The sequence below is a fragment of the Rhinolophus ferrumequinum genome, chromosome 8 (genome assembly GCF_004115265.2).
Source record: "Rhinolophus ferrumequinum isolate MPI-CBG mRhiFer1 chromosome 8, mRhiFer1_v1.p, whole genome shotgun sequence".
NCBI classification, from domain to species: Eukaryota; Metazoa; Chordata; class Mammalia; order Chiroptera; family Rhinolophidae; genus Rhinolophus; species Rhinolophus ferrumequinum.
Genome location: NC_046291.1, coordinates 24,461,394 through 24,478,001, shown reverse-complemented (window position 1 = coordinate 24,478,001; position 16,608 = coordinate 24,461,394). Strand labels below are relative to the sequence as shown.

At 38.7% G+C, this 16,608-nt stretch overlaps 1 protein-coding gene across 1 annotated transcript in view; it reads left to right on the top strand.

Moving 5' to 3' along the window:
- The first annotated feature begins 335 nt into the window (after positions 1–335).
- PTH2R (parathyroid hormone 2 receptor) overlaps positions 336–16,608 on the top strand; it is a 55,240-nt gene continuing 38,967 nt past the window's right edge. The window contains exons 1-2 of the mRNA XM_033112415.1: positions 336–663; positions 13,825–13,927. Of these exons, the coding sequence (XP_032968306.1) occupies positions 589–663; positions 13,825–13,927 (178 nt within the window). The 5' untranslated portion in view covers positions 336–588. The remainder of the gene's footprint in view (positions 664–13,824; positions 13,928–16,608) is intronic.

Genomic DNA, 16,608 nt, shown 5'->3' with positions numbered 1-16,608 from the left:
TAGAGGGCTGTAGAGACTGGTGAGCACACAGTCGCGGATGCAGAACGCTCCTGGCCGCGGAAACCTTGAACCACGCTGTCCAATGCCTCCTGTAGCTTGTTGTCAGCGCGTGTCTGGACTGCAGGGAACTTTGAGACCATTTCCTGGGGACCCAGGGCGCTTCTAGAGACAGGGCGTTGGAACCCGCACAGAGAGATGGTGTGAGCTGGAAGTGGCGGCAGCAGCGAACTGGATCCGTTGTCCTCGGGTCCCCTGGGCTGCTGGACGCAGAGACTTGGAGAAGGAGCGCTAGCTCCTCCTCGCGGCTCCTGCAGGGCGCGCGGGGGCCGCCCCTCCCGCCAGCGGCCACGGCCGCGCGAGTCAAGGCCAGGACGCGAGCGGCTCTCTCTCGAAGACCGGACTAAGCCGCGAGCCGCCACGGCAGGACTGGAACCCGAGACGTGCGGGCGTCGACAGCCCAGCCCCGGGCGCCCCAGCTCGCCGCGCTCCCGGCCACAAGTTTGTCCCGCGCCCGCCAAGTCGCGGGTACGGAGCTTCTCCCCGGCTCCGGGAAGAGTGTCCCTGCTCCTGGCTGGGGTTCGTCCGGACATGGGCTGGCCGGCGGCGTCTCCCCACGTCTGGGGATGGCTGCTGCTCAGCGGCTGCCTCCTCGCCAGAGCCCAGGTAAGAGCCGGAGCCCCAGGGCACCTGCTTCCGCCAGCAGGGTTTGACCGGCGTTTGTTTAGTGATGCTGCAGAGATATGCTTAGGTGAGTGAAGTCCTGCCTGGGGCGGGCACTGTTCAGACCAGCATCTTGGCATCTGCAAAGGGGATTTTTAGGGGTCCCAGGGTTCTGGATGAGGAGGGCGAGGCTGGGAAGTGAAGGAACTTTTCTTTACTCTTCGGTTCCTTGGTCCCAATTTAATTAATACAAATTATTTTTGTCTGTCGTAATTTACGGTCACTTTTGAGAACTTAAACTTTTAGGATTGATTGTGACCACTGTCTGAAAGGATAACTGGTTCTCCTTGATACAGAATCACGTATCATCAAAGCAAGGAGATTAGATGAAAAAAATATCGTGTTAAATAAAGCTCAGTTGTAAAGAATAAGTGGTAGTTGTCATTTCATACTGCTAATACTGTTTACAGATTTTTCTGGGCAATCTTTCACAATGGAGCCTCTCAAATGTGTAGGTCACAATTCATCCGCACATTTTTTGTTGTTGTTGTCAAATAAAATGTAGAGTTTATACTCAGCTCGTCAGAGGAGCTAGAAACAGATGTACTGGTGGTGGGTGTAAGGCAGTTTTAAGAGCACTGTGAGTTTAAACTGAATCAACGTTATTTCTCCTTCCTGTTCGGTAGGGAGCGCACCTTGACCGTCGAATGCAGCCCCGAGATTTTTTTTTCCCTCTTTTCTTTTAAATTCTTTCACCGAGAAAATTAGGCATTGATTATGTCCTGATACTATCTACACTGAATACTATGTTCTTAGCTCTTAGATGACCAATTTAAATATCAGTTATTCTAAAAGTGCAATTGCTTTTTAAACTACATAACCACATAAATTGAAGGAAATAGTGCCATGCTAAATATTGGGCTTTACCTAACATGACCAGGATGTTTCCGTGAACTTATTCTGTTAAAAAGAAAAATCAAACAATATGTGGGTAATACATTGACTAATAAGATTCGCAATGGATACTTAAGGGTAGGGAATGCTCAAACTTAAAAAAAATATTCACCAATAGAAGGACTATGACTGAAAGGAAAAAAAAAAAACTCAAAGCATTTGGTGATAGTTAGAAAACTCTGGTGAGCTCTAATGTATTAGGTTGGTGCAAAAGTAACTGTGGCTTTAAAGGTTAAAAACAATTGATAAAAAACCGCAATTACTTTTCACCGAACTATTATTTCCTGCATTTCAGTCTCATAAGATATTTGAATAATCTGCTTAAAAACACTGCTCCCCTGTATGAGGGGGCAATTGAACTCTAACCGTTTATTTTGCTCAGTGTTCTAGATTACTTTTTTCTAAGAAAAGAGGAAGATAGTGATTAGTACAACAATAAAAAATCACTAGAGGACTATGGGCAGACTATTTCCTTTTCTTTTAGCTTTCAATTAAACAATCAGGCCGTTGAGCATTCTTTTCTACAATTTTAAACCAAGGTTTCTCAGCCTTGGTACTAGTGACATTTTAAGCCATATAATTCTTTGTTGTGTGATTGTCTTGTACGTTGTAGGGTGTGAGCAGCATCCCTGTAATCTTTCCACTAGATGCCAGTAGTTTCCCCCCTTCTCCTCCCTAGTCGTGGCAACCAAAAGTGTCTCTAGATGTTGCCAAATGCCCCTTGGGAGGCAAAATTGCTCCCAGTTGAGACCCACTGCTTTAAATTGATTTCCATTTATGTTATTACATTAAGACTTGTGTAAAATGACAATTTGTGATAATATATTACATTTTTGGCACTTTAAACAAAATCTGAAAGTTCAAGTGATTTACATTGACATATTGACACCTTCTCAGATTTTCAGTTTCTTCATCTGTATTTCCAGCTAATACATACATATATTTAAACATTTAAAATATATATTGATAGAAGAACAAAGAGAACTCATCCAAGCAGAAGCAGCTTGTGTAGAATAATTCTTTCATATTCAATAAACATTGGATTGCATCACAAAATAGATATCATAGACTGGTACTCGTCAATTGTTTTAAAGATCTCTGTGGTTTATTGGTTGGCAAAGATGCTGCCTTTGCCTCTTTGCACAGTTCAAAACTCATTCATTCGTGCATCAGATATTATTACAGAGCACAACAATCCATTTCCTAAAGGCAGATTATCACATGGTAATGAGGACCACTGTCGTATTTTCTTTACTGTGTCAATGCATCCTCCTGAAACAGACTCGTAAATGGAATCAGGGGTGCAGTAGGTTTATTGGAGGGTAATGCCTGTAAAAGATAAAAAGGTGAAGAAGCAGGATTGGATAAGAAGAGCCTCAGACAAGGATGCAAATTTGATAACGTCTTGGCCCACCCCATGGAGAGATCTGGGGAGAAGGTTGCCCATCAGGAGAGTCCCATATGATGATAAAGTGGATAGACTCTAGCACTCCCACCGTGCTCCGTCATTGGCTGGTGAGTGTTTATAAGATCATAGACTTGGCTGCAAAGCTGAGATAGATGTTTAAAAGCACTGCAGCTGGAGTCTGTCAGCCAACTGCACTCCTTACAGACAAATGGCTGGTACTTTCTCCAAGGACTGTCTCGGTGTTGTACCTGCATGGCTGCCTCCCTTACAAAATTATCAAAGAACAACACTGGTTTTGCTGGACTTGAGAGTGGACTGACCCCATGTGCTTCAGTCACCTTCTCCACGCTCCATGGCTGCAGATAAGTGTGGCTCTCACAAAGTGTGTGTGTGCAGGGAAGTGAGTACAAATCCATCACTACAACTAGAAAAAATTCCCAGAAGCTCATGACATATTGAGTGGAAGTACTTAAGTTCCGTGGAGTACCAGGTGTGAGTGATACCAGTGCTCAGGTTGTTTTCTAGTTATTACTCCTTTTTGTTTACGTGGAATCCTAACACTGTCGTGGACAGTTTGGTGCAGGGGAAGGAGCATTAGAACCCGGAAAACTGCGTTCAAAGTCCTCCTCTGATAACGTGCAACCTCCTTGGGTATGAAACACGGTCGCTCTACTCTTATTCTGTACGGTGAGGAAGATGAGCTCTGTTGACCTTCTGGTGTGAAGATGCAGAGTCTACTGGAAAATCCCAAATCTCTTACTGGGTGGGGAAACAAAGATAATAAGTGACAGTATTTATTTTCTTACCATGTGCCAAATACTGTGCTAAGCATTTGAATCTGTTATTTAATTGTCTCATTTTATTCTCATTGTAACTTTATGAGATAGGCACTGTAATTGTTCACACTTTATAAAGGAGAAAATGAGGCTAAGAGATGTTACATGATATTCTCAAGTCACACAGCTAACAAGTAGAGTAGCCCTAATTGACACTCTGGTTTCTACTCTGGAACTCACCCCTCAGATGGAGAATCTCATATTGGAAATCAGTTGGGGACTACTTAGCTAAATTACATATACGCACACCTCTGTCTCAGCAATATCCACTCCTGGGTATATATCCCAAGGAATTTTTCACAGAAGTCCATAAGGGTTACTGCAATAATTCGTTGGAGTTAGAGAGTTGAGGACAATCTGGGTGTTCATAGTAGGGTATTATGCAGCAATAAAAAGCAATGGATTCCATGTACACAAAGCAGCATGAATGAGATCTTTAAAACAAGATAAGATATGGCACAGAAACATGAGATAGATGATATAATACCATTTAGATACATTCAAATACCTGCCCATAAAACAGCAATACATATTGTATTAACATATTCAGATAAAAGATCTATGTGTATGTATATTTCATATGAATGGTTGCATATGGGAAGGTAGAGAAGTAGGAGTGAGTATAGAGATAAAAGAGGATTGATAGTAAGTAAGTAAATAAATAAATAAATAAATAAATAAATAAATAAAGCAAGCAAGTAAACCTACGTTCTGTATCTCAGTGTCTCATATTAATTGGAAATTGTGGTGATAATAGATGGAATTACCAACAAGCCATTATTGGTAGATTTAAGAATGAAGACATAACTGGGACATAGGCAGCTTCTCCAAGATGGTAAGCTAGGGGACCACCCTTAGCAAAATCAAACTGACGCTTGACTACCGGTTATCTCTATATTGTGCTTATTTCCACAAACACTATTATGTCATAGATCCAATGGGTGGTTGGTTCTTCTTTCTTGTTGACAGCCAGGACTGTTTCCATTTGTCTCCTAGTTATGGGAAAACCTTGTATCCCTGAGGAAGTTGCCTTCTCATTGTGACTGTGATAACTGTGGGTAGTTCCTTTAGCTCTGGGAGCCCAGAAGCAGCAAGATGGATGGGAGCCAGATGTGGCTTTTTCTTGGCAATGTACGGAGAGGAGGTGTCATTTCCTCAGAACTTCCTCAATTCTTTGTGAAGAAAAATAAAGCCTTTTAATTTTATTTTGTTTTTATTAAAGTTTATTGGGGTGACAATTGCTAGTAAAGTTACATAGGTTTCAGGTGTACAATTCTGTAATACATCATCTATATATCACATTGTGTGTTCACCACCCAGAGCCAGTTCTCTTTCCATCACCACATCTCCCACCCCCCTCCCCACTTGCTCTGGTTATAGAGCATTTTTCACTAACATTCATACATTCCATTTATTTCCTATCTTGAGCTTCAGTTGGTTTTGTCATCTGCTAGAATCCATCTCCTTTCTTTCCCCCGTGTTTAATTTTTGCCTTTTCTCTGAGTTATTCTTTAAATCTTTTAATGACAATGCGACTTTAGGCAGTCTATTTCACTTCTTTGAGCCTCCATTTCCTCCCTTCTAAAATGAGGGCAATAATGGCATTTTTCTCATAAAGTATGAGAGTATTGAATTTAAAAATACACAAACAGATAAAGGCCTTAAGGTGTCTGATAATGAAATGAAAATATCCTCTCTTTTTTACTAGCCAATTACTAAAGGGCTTTTAAAATATTAGATTGAAATTATTTCTAATGTGATTGGGAGCCACTGAAGACTTTTAAATGGTGTGTGTGTGTGTGTGTGTGTGTGTGTGTGTGTGTGAATTTTGCAAGGCTATTCTGTCTGCCCACAACTCTATTTCTTCTACTCCTTACGGTTTCTCCTTCAGAGCCCAGTTGGACATTTTATTCCTAATACTGACAGATACTATAATCTTACATTTATTAATATGAGTACTTGATTAAAAGCTATCTCCCCCTTTGAAGAAGTCATTTGAAAACAGAGCAACTAATCGGAAAGCAGCTTCAGCCATCCTGATAGTCACCGGTGTGTCCTTGTAGAAGTGGAGATGCAAGGAGGCAGCTGGAATCAAGAGATAGTTACAAGGTACATTCACCTGAAGGAAGAATGGTTGGGGCAGGTATGGTGAGTTAAATTTTTAGATAAGCTGAGTGATGAGGAGCCTGTGACATATTTACTAGAAGGTTGGATATTGGATTATGGAGCTTGAGAAAAGCTCTGGATTGAGCATCATCATTTTATAGGGAGTACCGGAAAACATACATGTGAATAATGTTCTCAGTGAGAGTATAATGGCATTGAAAGGGCTGGCGAACTTGTTTAAAAAAGAGCATGCAAATGGTGGTCAATAAGATTACCTGTGGATTATAAATTCACAGGGGAAAGGGGTTAATAAACAATTTGGAACCCTCCGTGACAATTGACATGGTGACTCTGGGTGGTAGGTTCTCCATACCTGTTTGAATAATCTAATTTGTATTTCTTTCATTCTGAGAAAATTCATCCTCTTTGATCCTACTTGGAATTCAAATCTCTAATCATTTATTTTAATTTTAAAAAGGTCATTCTATTCTAAGGGGCAGAGGTGGCTGCCTTGGGTACAAATGATGCAATGGGACCTGCATCTATCTGGTCATGAAGTTGGAGAGAAGAACACAGCTGATAAAGCATGCCTCTAAGAGGATTTGGTGTTTTCAGAGCTCTCTTACCGTAGGAACTGACAAGCAGGCTAAGTGTTGAATTTGGCAGTTATTCCATTGGCTGATGGAATTTTATAAGGAAAGTAGATTATAGCTTTCTGGAGGGCGAGAGAACTATGTGAAATGGTTAAGATCATGGACTTTGTTATCAGAACTGAATTTGGAATCTCTTTCCTTTAGCCGTAACTTAACATCTCCAAAACTCAGTTTCTTCATTTACAAAATGGGAATGACCTAAGGCTAAATTCATTGTGTTGGTGTGTGGATTTCATGCAAACCCCAGGAGAAGCCTTTAATGTACTGCCTGTCACAGAGTTTGCTTGCTATATGTGTTGACAGTTGTTGTCATGTCGTCGTCATCATCCTCATCCTCATCATTATCATACTTTCTATTACATTTTCTAATTACTTATGGCTAGTACAGAGAACCTTTATTATTTTTATTGATTGATTTGTAGGGGCTAAGTTTATTCCTGCACAGTAACACTTTTCTTCAATATCTATCTCTGTTATTTCTTTTTATCTTTTGTCTTATCGTATTGTATTAGTTAGAACTCCCAGTATAACACTGAATAGTAGTAATTATTGCAGGCATTTTATCTTATTTATTACTTCAGTAGGACTATTTTTAAAGATTTATCAATAAGTATAATATTTGCTGTAGACTTAATGTAACATCATTGCTAATTTTGTTAAGTTGTTAAATGTCAGGCTAGTATAGAAAGTTTGAGTGAAAACATGGATGAGTTTTAGTCATAAATGATACGTTACTTCTTTTTAACAAGTCATATTAGTTGTTATGAGCTCCTGTCACAGATATTGGGCTACTGGAGGGCAAGAAATGGTTTTTTTAATCATTTCTCTACGGCGTTATGGTATTCAGTAGATGCTCATTAAGTATTGGTGAAATGTTTGCACGATCATAGGTAAAGTGGTATTATATGTTGCTACTTGAATTAGCAAATAAATCAAATATTCTTGTTAGTAATAAGATACAGATTTATAACAAATCAAAATATGTAGCAAACAAACAAAAATGTTGCTTAATACCGTTTGGCCAAATATTTGTGTGACAAGATTGGAACAAACTTGCATGTGTAATGCAAGTTCCGGAAGATAAACTTCTGCCTCTCTGTTATGAAACCGTTTATATCAAATTGCAAACTGCCTGAAATTTCCTAAATGAGAGTAACATACTACTTGTTACTTCCCTACTTAATATAATCAGAGTAGCAGTGTTTTATATGAGAAAAAGGTTTTCAGTTATTTTTTAAAATACACTTTTCTGAGAGCAAAGATTGTGTTTAACAATGATTTAAACCACTTTTGTGCGCATGAGATATGTCTAAGCTTGCATATTCTGCCTACAGCACGGAAAATCTGCCTTCAGAAAGGCGCTCATGCAGATAATGAGTGACAAGGTGGAACTTCTTTCAACGGAGATTCTGGCATCTTATTTCCTACATGACTGAAGTCTGCAAGACACAATATCCAGAAACTTTTGGTAGTTATGTAAGCAAAACTTAAGCACATTTTTCATGTTGATTAATTGAACTTAGAGATATCTAAAAACAAGAACCTTTGTGTAGCATCAAAAATGGCCTTTAAAATCAATCCAAAAGACACAGCATACTTCTATTTCCCACCCAACTGGTAACATATTAGTAATGGCATTTTGTTTGCAAGTCTATTGCATTGTTTTTTAACACTCATGGTAAATGTGTAGTAAGTGCCTGAGAGCCATATTGGACCTCCTGACCTACCCAAGGGCCAGATCCATGGCTTGGATTTCTTTTGTATCTATCTTCTGCCATAGTGTCTGTAGATAGTATCTTCCCCATGGTAGGTCTCAACAAATACTTGTAGAATAAATGTGCTCAATGCACCTTGCTGCTAAACCAGCACAAACAGTATAGAGTAAATGGAAGGCTTTTCTGTGAACATAGGAGATACTCTCTAATTAAGTTAAATTAAATTAAATTAAAAATTTTCTTCCCTCGGTCTTTTCATTTTCAATTCAATAAAATTGCATTGGACTGCTAAGTATTATATTTATTGTGCTGGCTCTTAAAGTGACCAAGACACCTTCCACTCTGGAGGCTTGCCAGTAATTGCCAATAACGCAGAGATGAGTTCTTTGCCTCTTTTCATGACTTCTCTCTCCCCTCCTGCAATATTCTCTTCATTTCTCTTCTTTCTAATGTATCTAGTCTGCAGTATGCTTCCACATTTGTGCAGTGTAGATGGTAGATCCTCAGCTGGAGATGGGAAGGTCCTGCCTGATCTGTCTGCCCAAGGTTTCTCATGTTCAGCGGTTTTTTGTTTTGTTTTGTTTTGTTTTGTTTTTGCTTCAGTAAGTTTATTTTGGTCAAATATATTTAGAAGGTGATAAAAGTATAGACCTGGTGATAATAACAGTGTAACAGTTAACCTTTATACAGCGTTTATTATATAAAAACCCTTCATTAGGCACTCTATATGCATTGTTTTCTTTAATCCTCACAACCACCTTATGAAGAAGGTAATGAGCATTTTCACTATCTCTCCAATATCCATTCCATCCCTCACCAATTGTGTGGCAAACAAGGACAAGTGGTAGAGAAAGGATTCACTGAAAAAAGTGCAGAACCCCAAATCCCTGCCCTCGTGACCATCACGTCTCCTCAGTGTCCCAAAGCCTGCTCTACCTGAGGATTTACATACACGTGCCAAGACATTGCACCTTGTAACTGCGCAGTGGAGGTGCCGTTTAGGTTCCCCGCCAGCTCCTGTGGACCCTCAAGACAAAGAGCTCCTTGTTCCTGATGGATGGCGGTGTGAGTTTGCTTCCGGGTGGTCTCACCAACACCACAGTGGAGTGGCCTCGTTGCTGCCACATGGACTCTATCTGCACTGGATCTTCTCTGACTCTGCCCCAGTGGGGAGATGGAGGAACACCCTGTTATCTGTTACTGTCAGGTCGTGTGGCAGTCCAGGCTCCCCACATGGTCTCCACTGACACCCAGGATGGGGACCTTGAGGGGCCTCATCCCACACCAGTGTGGGTGGAAGTGCCCGCTCTCTATTTTGCTCTGAAACCATCTGGGGAGGGTGCAGGGGCACCTCCTTACAGTCTGGCAAAGGTGAAGTCTGGGCTCTCCACCTGACCTTGTGGATTGGGATAGAACTACAGTGTTTTCTGTGGTGTTTGGGTCAAGCTGTTATTGTCTAAAAGTGTTCTGTCTTATCAGGCAGCCCCCTTCCTTTCTTTGCTATAGAAGCAGGGTTTTCCTGAGGCTTTTTTTTCCTTTTTCTGTTTTGGTCAGCAACTACTGGTGTTTCAGAGCTGCCAGCTTCTACAAATCTAAATTGGGAATATTGAGACAACAAGTACACCCAGAGAATTTCCCACTGTGTTATTCTTCAGGATCTGAAGTCCTAGCTGGTCTGCTTTCCGCTCTCCGCCAGTCAGAATCGTCTTATGTTCATTTTATATATAATGTCCAGAGTTTTTAGTTGTACTTATTGGGAGGAATAGAGGAAAGTATATCTATTCCATTGTACTGGAAGTAGAAGTTTCAGAATGCTTATTTTTTAAATACATCTAATTTATAGATTCACGTTTACTTTAAAATGAAGTAAGTGCACATGTTGTAATTATGAAAATTCACATATTCTTACATTAGCAGTTAGTATCTCTAATGACAACTTTAGGTACTTTCAATAAAATACACATAATCAAATTAGGGCTTCTTTTACCTATCAAGTATGTGACAGATTGAAATTCAACATTTTTTTTCAAATTGTAAATGATCACTTGCCCAGGAAAAATTGCTAACATCCATTTTCCTAAACATACCACTTTGTTTTGGATGCAGTTACTGCTTTTGGAGTAACCTCGAAGAGTGGGCATTGAAGTAGACATTGAATATGAAACATTGTAGGAGATATTGAGTATGAAAAGTGCTTTTCAGTTTTAAGTAAACTATGATTTTAATGTCTCGCTATGGTGAAGAACACATGTATCTATAACAAAGGAGGAAAAGAAAGCAATAGAAAAGGTGTTAAGCATTTTCTTACTCTCACCTGAAATGACCAGAGATCAATTTAACAGATCACAAATTAGCATATCCTAATCAAACTTGCTCCTGAGTTAAACTGTCCACATTTTTTTTAGAACAAAATATCTTTAACAGTTGTAGTTTATAAAAGCTTATGTTCCTGTAAAGGTTATGCCAGTGAAAGGGCCACATATGCACAACAGGAAACAAAAATGTATTTGTTCAAGTAAAAACGATACAAGGAGTGATTTGAAATGCTCATGTTTGATATTGAAGTCAAATTTCTCTGAGTTAAAAATTTATAGTTCTGCAACCTGGTCACATCGTCCCCAGTGTTTTCGAGGATTTAAGTCAAAGAAGGTAACTACTGAGCTGAAAAAATAGTCAGGAAAAAAAAAACAGGACCCAATTTGGATGGTGCCTGACTCTTTGGACAATGAATGGGGAAGAAGTCAATTTTCCTTCCGTGCCCACTCAGATGACTCATGTGTTTTCATTTCATTCTCTCTTTATGCCATGTGAGATTTTATGGCTCACTTTTAGGGTGGTTACTTAGAACTCTGAATCTGCATTGTGTTAGCCTTATAGTTAAATTCTGTTTTGTATGCCAACCTCCCAAATTAATTTTTGATTATCCTCTTTTCATGGAAAAAAAATTAAAATTAATGTGGCCGATGAGCTATGAATATTATCTGGCAATCTCTGAAACTATATACCTGATTATTTATTGAGCTATTCTTTATATTATAAATATATTAGAAAATAATAAACTCATGATTTTCAGGAATAATACAATTTTTTGATACTTAACTAGTTCTTATACTTTTTTCTGTGTCCTTCATTTCAGTTTAACCTGTCAGTCTATTATTTTATGTGTCAGATAAAAAAAATCCATAATTTAAAATCATAATTATCAATAATCTCTAAGTGTACTTCCTTTAGTTAATGCTATAAACATCTTTCAATTTCTAATGTTCTGTCCATTATATCTTATTGCACAAGATAAAAAGGCTTGTTTTTACATGTTGCTTAAGTAGTGATTCTAGAGAATAAGTGTTTTTGCAGCCTGAAATTAAAGATGTGGGATTTGCAAATTAAAGATGTGGGATTATAGGGAGTGTGTCACATAGATAAACGTTTTATCATCTCATTTGATTTAAGAATCTCTGCATCCCTAACCGAAAACACAAATGCAAAGCTCTGGACCTTATTATTGTTAATAAATCTGCAGAACACACAATACTCAGTATTCTCTTTCTAGGAAATAGATGATCCCTTGCAGAAAATTGTGTGGTTGTTTAAAAATATATTTACAAGCTTTTGAATACCTCCCTGTAAGATTAATTTGTCTCCCTTTGAGTGAGAGTTGGTGACTTGCTTTTAACAAATATGATGGGATTGATCATGAGTCACATCTGAGACTAGATCATAAAAGGCATGTGGCTTCCTCCTTGTTTTCTTTCTGGAATCATTCTGTGGGAATCCACTTGACAGGCTATAGAGACACTCAAGCACCCATAGAGAGAGAATTATGTGGTGAAGAACTGAGGCTTCTTCCCATCAGCCACTGAGGAACTGAGGCCTTCTGCCCATAACCATGTGAGTGGGCCATCTTGGAAATGGATCATCTAGTCCCAGGCAAGTCTTCAGGTGACAGAATGTATGGATAAAGTCTTGACTGCAATCTCATAAGAGACTCTGAGCCAGAACCACCCAGCTAAGCCTCTCCCAAGCTGTGGGATAATTAATATTTATTGTTTTAAGCCACAAAGTTTTGCGTTAATTTGCTATAGAACCATAGTTGACAAATACAGATTTTTTCCCCCCTTAAAATTCTGTTTCTCTAGAATCTTGGTACCAAAGGAATTGTATCATGTTAGGTGGAAGCATGACTTTGTTACTGAATTTTCTGGAAATTAAGTGGTTTAGAGAGATGTGTATGGGTGCCAAGTTGACAGAGGTGGATTTTGGTGGCTCTGCAATGTGTCAAGTTGGCTATGTTAAACTGTATTTCCCGGAATCTCCTTCCTTTTATGTTTCTGAGTAGGGTGAGCTACAGGAGACGTTTTTTCATGAGCTTTGGAGGGCAGAGGTGAAACAGCAGCCATTTTATTTTTTATTGTCAGAAGGTCAAGGCAGGCACTTTTGTATCCCACACATGTTATTGCTTATCTGCTGGCTCATCTCACTAGAGAGAGATGAGCTCTACCTTTCCCTGGATCCTGCTCTACCTTTCCCTGGATCCTCTGTTAACTTCTCTGATTCTTGGGCCAAGTGCATGTTTAGGTCGATGACGAATCTAAAGATGTTGAGTGATTTGCCCAAGGTTTCCTGGTAATATTGTTTTTTTTTTTTAAGATTTTATTGGGGAAGGGGAACAGGACTTTATTGGGGAACAGTGTATATTTCCAGGACTTTATTGGGGAACAGTGTGGTTTTTTCCCCAGGACCCATCAGCTCCAAGTCAAGTTGTTGCCCTTTCAATCTTAGTTGAGGAGGGTGCAGCTCAGCTCCAAGTCCAGCTGCCGTTTTCAATCTAGTTGTGGGAGTTGAGGAGTTGAACCAGCAACCTTGTAGTCGAACGCGCAAGCTTGTTGAGAGCACGCGCTCTAACCAACTGAGCCATCCAGCCTCCGGGAGCTCAGTGGCAGCTCAGCAGCAGGTTGTTGTCTTCACTCTAGTTGCAGAGGGCGCAGCTCACTGGCCCATGTGGGAATCGAACCAGCAATCCTGTTGTTCAGAGTTCGGCTCTAACCAACTGAGCCATCCGGCCGCCCTGTCATGATAATTTTTCACTAGAGCTATATTTAGTCATCTAGTCCATTCTCTTTCTATATGCTGTAACTGACATATTGAAAGAGAATTAATAAAAATATTGGGTCTCTGTAACATTTTAGGACATTTTCAATCTGTTAATTATTTTTTCTAATTATATTATACCTAATATAATTAGTTATATCAAAATTTTCTAATATGGAATTTTTTTTTTCTTTAGGCAATTTAGGTAAAAAGGTTATTCTAAAATCTTATATATTGATGGATTTTGAATTTTGATTCAGATGAAGGATTATTTCAGATCGCTTGATATCAAAACTTTAATTTTCAATTGTATTAGAAGGTAAAATAATGAAAGTTTATATCATGGCTTTAAAAAAAGATCGTGATAATGTTTTTTACTGTTTATATTTTGTTCATCTCTACAGCTGGATTCTGATGGCACCATCACTATAGAAGAACAGATTGTCCTTGTGCTGAAAGCTAAAGTACAGTGTGAACTCAACATCACAGCTCAGCTCCAGGAAGGAGGTAAAGATGCTCAGAAAATTGTGTCCTCCTGTTCCCCTACCCCAGTCCTCATAAAGATTGCAAATTTCCCTCCTTAGTTAGTATTAGGGAGACCCTCATCAGTGATTCCATGTTTCCATGTGGAGGGGTGTGTAGTAGAATGAGGGTCTTGCCATCTCTTTAACCCACAAGCTTTTCCCTCCATATGGAAGGAGTGACTTGCTTGATTTGTGGGTTTGGGAATAGGAACTGTGCCTATCAGCCTCTTCCTCTGGCCTCTCTTTGGGATCTGTCTCCCTGCACAGAGCGTACATATGGGTTTATCCTTGATCATGCAATAAGCCTGGAGGGGCAGGCTCTGTCCTTGTGGGTATTGCCTGTAATTCTTGGTAGTATGTAAAGGTCAGAGGAGAAAATAAGCAAGCCCATTTATACGTACATAGGCCATGTTCTCCCAAACACTTTTTTCTTAATAAAGTGATTATTTGATCTCCTTCTGCTTCACTCCTTACGTAATTTCTCAAATAGTTCCAAATTCAGCTGGGAATGGAAATACTATTTACTGAGCTCCCTAAATTCCCAGCAGTCTGAATGCAGCAAATAATGTCCTTAAAAATATGCCCCATAATAAAATATGTAGTTTGGTATCTGCTTCATACTAGTCACCAAATATTTTAAAAAAAAGTTTTGTGATTGATTTCTCAATTGATTATTATCAAGGAATGTGGTCTGTGTAATACTGACTTCTAAAAATGTGTTGAGACTTACTGGTTTGTATAGTGGTCAATTTTGATAAATGTTCCACATGGCCTTCAAAGGAATGTGTATTGTCTATCTGAATACATTGTTTTAGTGTTCACTAGATTAAGTTTATTGGTTGTATGGTTCACGTATTCTGTATCCATAATGATTCTTCATCTGCTTGACCTATTCTTGTCGGAGGTTATATTTTAAAATCTCCCATTATGGATGGTGAATTTTTTGCTTCATATGTTTTGAAAATATGTTATTAGGTATACACAAGTTTAGAAGTGTTGTATTTCTTGGTGAATTAAACCTTTGTCAACATGAAGCAACCCTCTTTATCTCTAGTATACTTTTGCTTTAAATATTAAATACAAGTAAATACATGTAATATAAATTATTCTGTAAAAGATAACAATGTTAATAAGCAACATTAGTTTTTTTCTCTCGGTAGACATTTGCCTTACATATCTTTTCCCTTCCTTTAAAAAGGTTTTTAATTGTGACAAAATACATGTAACATGAAATTTACCATCTTCAACATTTTTAAGTGTACAGTCCAGTAGAAGTGTATGTTAGCAATACATTTGGAGCAACCAGTCACCAGATATTTTTCATCTTACAAATTGACACTCCATATCCATTAAACAACTCTTTATCATTTTGCATTCTTTTGTTAAACATTTCTGTACACATGTTTTGGTAGTATCTTTTATAAATAAGACAAACATGGGCTTTTTCTTGTTATTCATTCCCATGATCTTTGTCTATTAACTGAAGAGTTTATGTCAATTATGTTAATTGTGATTATTAATGTACAATATTTGCATCAATTCTACCACTTTATTTGGGCTTTTAATTTCACCAGCTCTTCCTATGTGTCCCTTCCACTACCCTCCCCTGCCTTCTTTTGGCTTCTTTTGAACTGATTGAGACTTTTTTCCTTATTTCATCCTTCATCTCCCTGCTAGTTTGGTAGCTACATATTGTATTTAATTCTTTTAGTAATTAACTTAGAAAAGCCCCAAATACAGTGCTTCCTGATCCTATGGCATAATTTCTGGCCTCAGATTTATTCTTTTAATTTACAGCCAGCTAAGCCATGTTTTAAGAAACAAGGTTTTTATATTAGTTCAGCCTTTGTAGGTATCGTGTACTAGGAAGCAGTTGTCTGAATGGCCAGACTAATAGTGTCAAAAAGGGGCATCACTCATGCTACCTCTAAAGAACACTGAAGGACCACATCACCACAGAGGAATTTATAAGGATTACTATCTATGAGGGCCGAATGAACTATTTTCTATTTAGTATCATGAAATTTTGAGCTAGAAGATACCTCAGAGATTACTTAGTCCAACATTATCATCTTCAGTGTCCCTTTAACAGTTCAACAAATATGTTATGTGCCCACAGTGTGTTGCTTCTGTACTAAGCACTGGAAAAAATGAATCAGATTCTGTCTTTACCCCGTGGAGAAGATGATACACGGTAGTGAGGAAGACCGACACATTTCAGTATGGTGTTATTAACACCAGAGGCGTCACAACTATGGAATCACTGAAAAAGCTTCTTAATTCATTGGGAAGGGATAAGAGGAGGCTTCATCTCATCTTAAAATTAAAGGATAGGAGTTAGATGTGTAGAGGAGGAAGTAAAAAGACATTCCTGGCAGAGGGAATAGGATGGGTAAAGGCAAGCAAGTGTGAATCAGTCGCACATCACAAGAGCTACACATGAAAAGAGTAAGTGATTTGGATGTAAACCTATTGTAATGTCTAAAATTTGTGAAGGTGGGAATCATGGGAAACGTGTAGATGAGTAAATATTAAAAGAGAAAAGATACTTTTTTTTTCTCTGTACAAATAGGATAGAATTAAAGCTGGCCAAACTTTGGCCTATATTTCAATGAAAAATGTCTAATTATATGTAAATTGACTCAATATTTCTTCACTGTATGT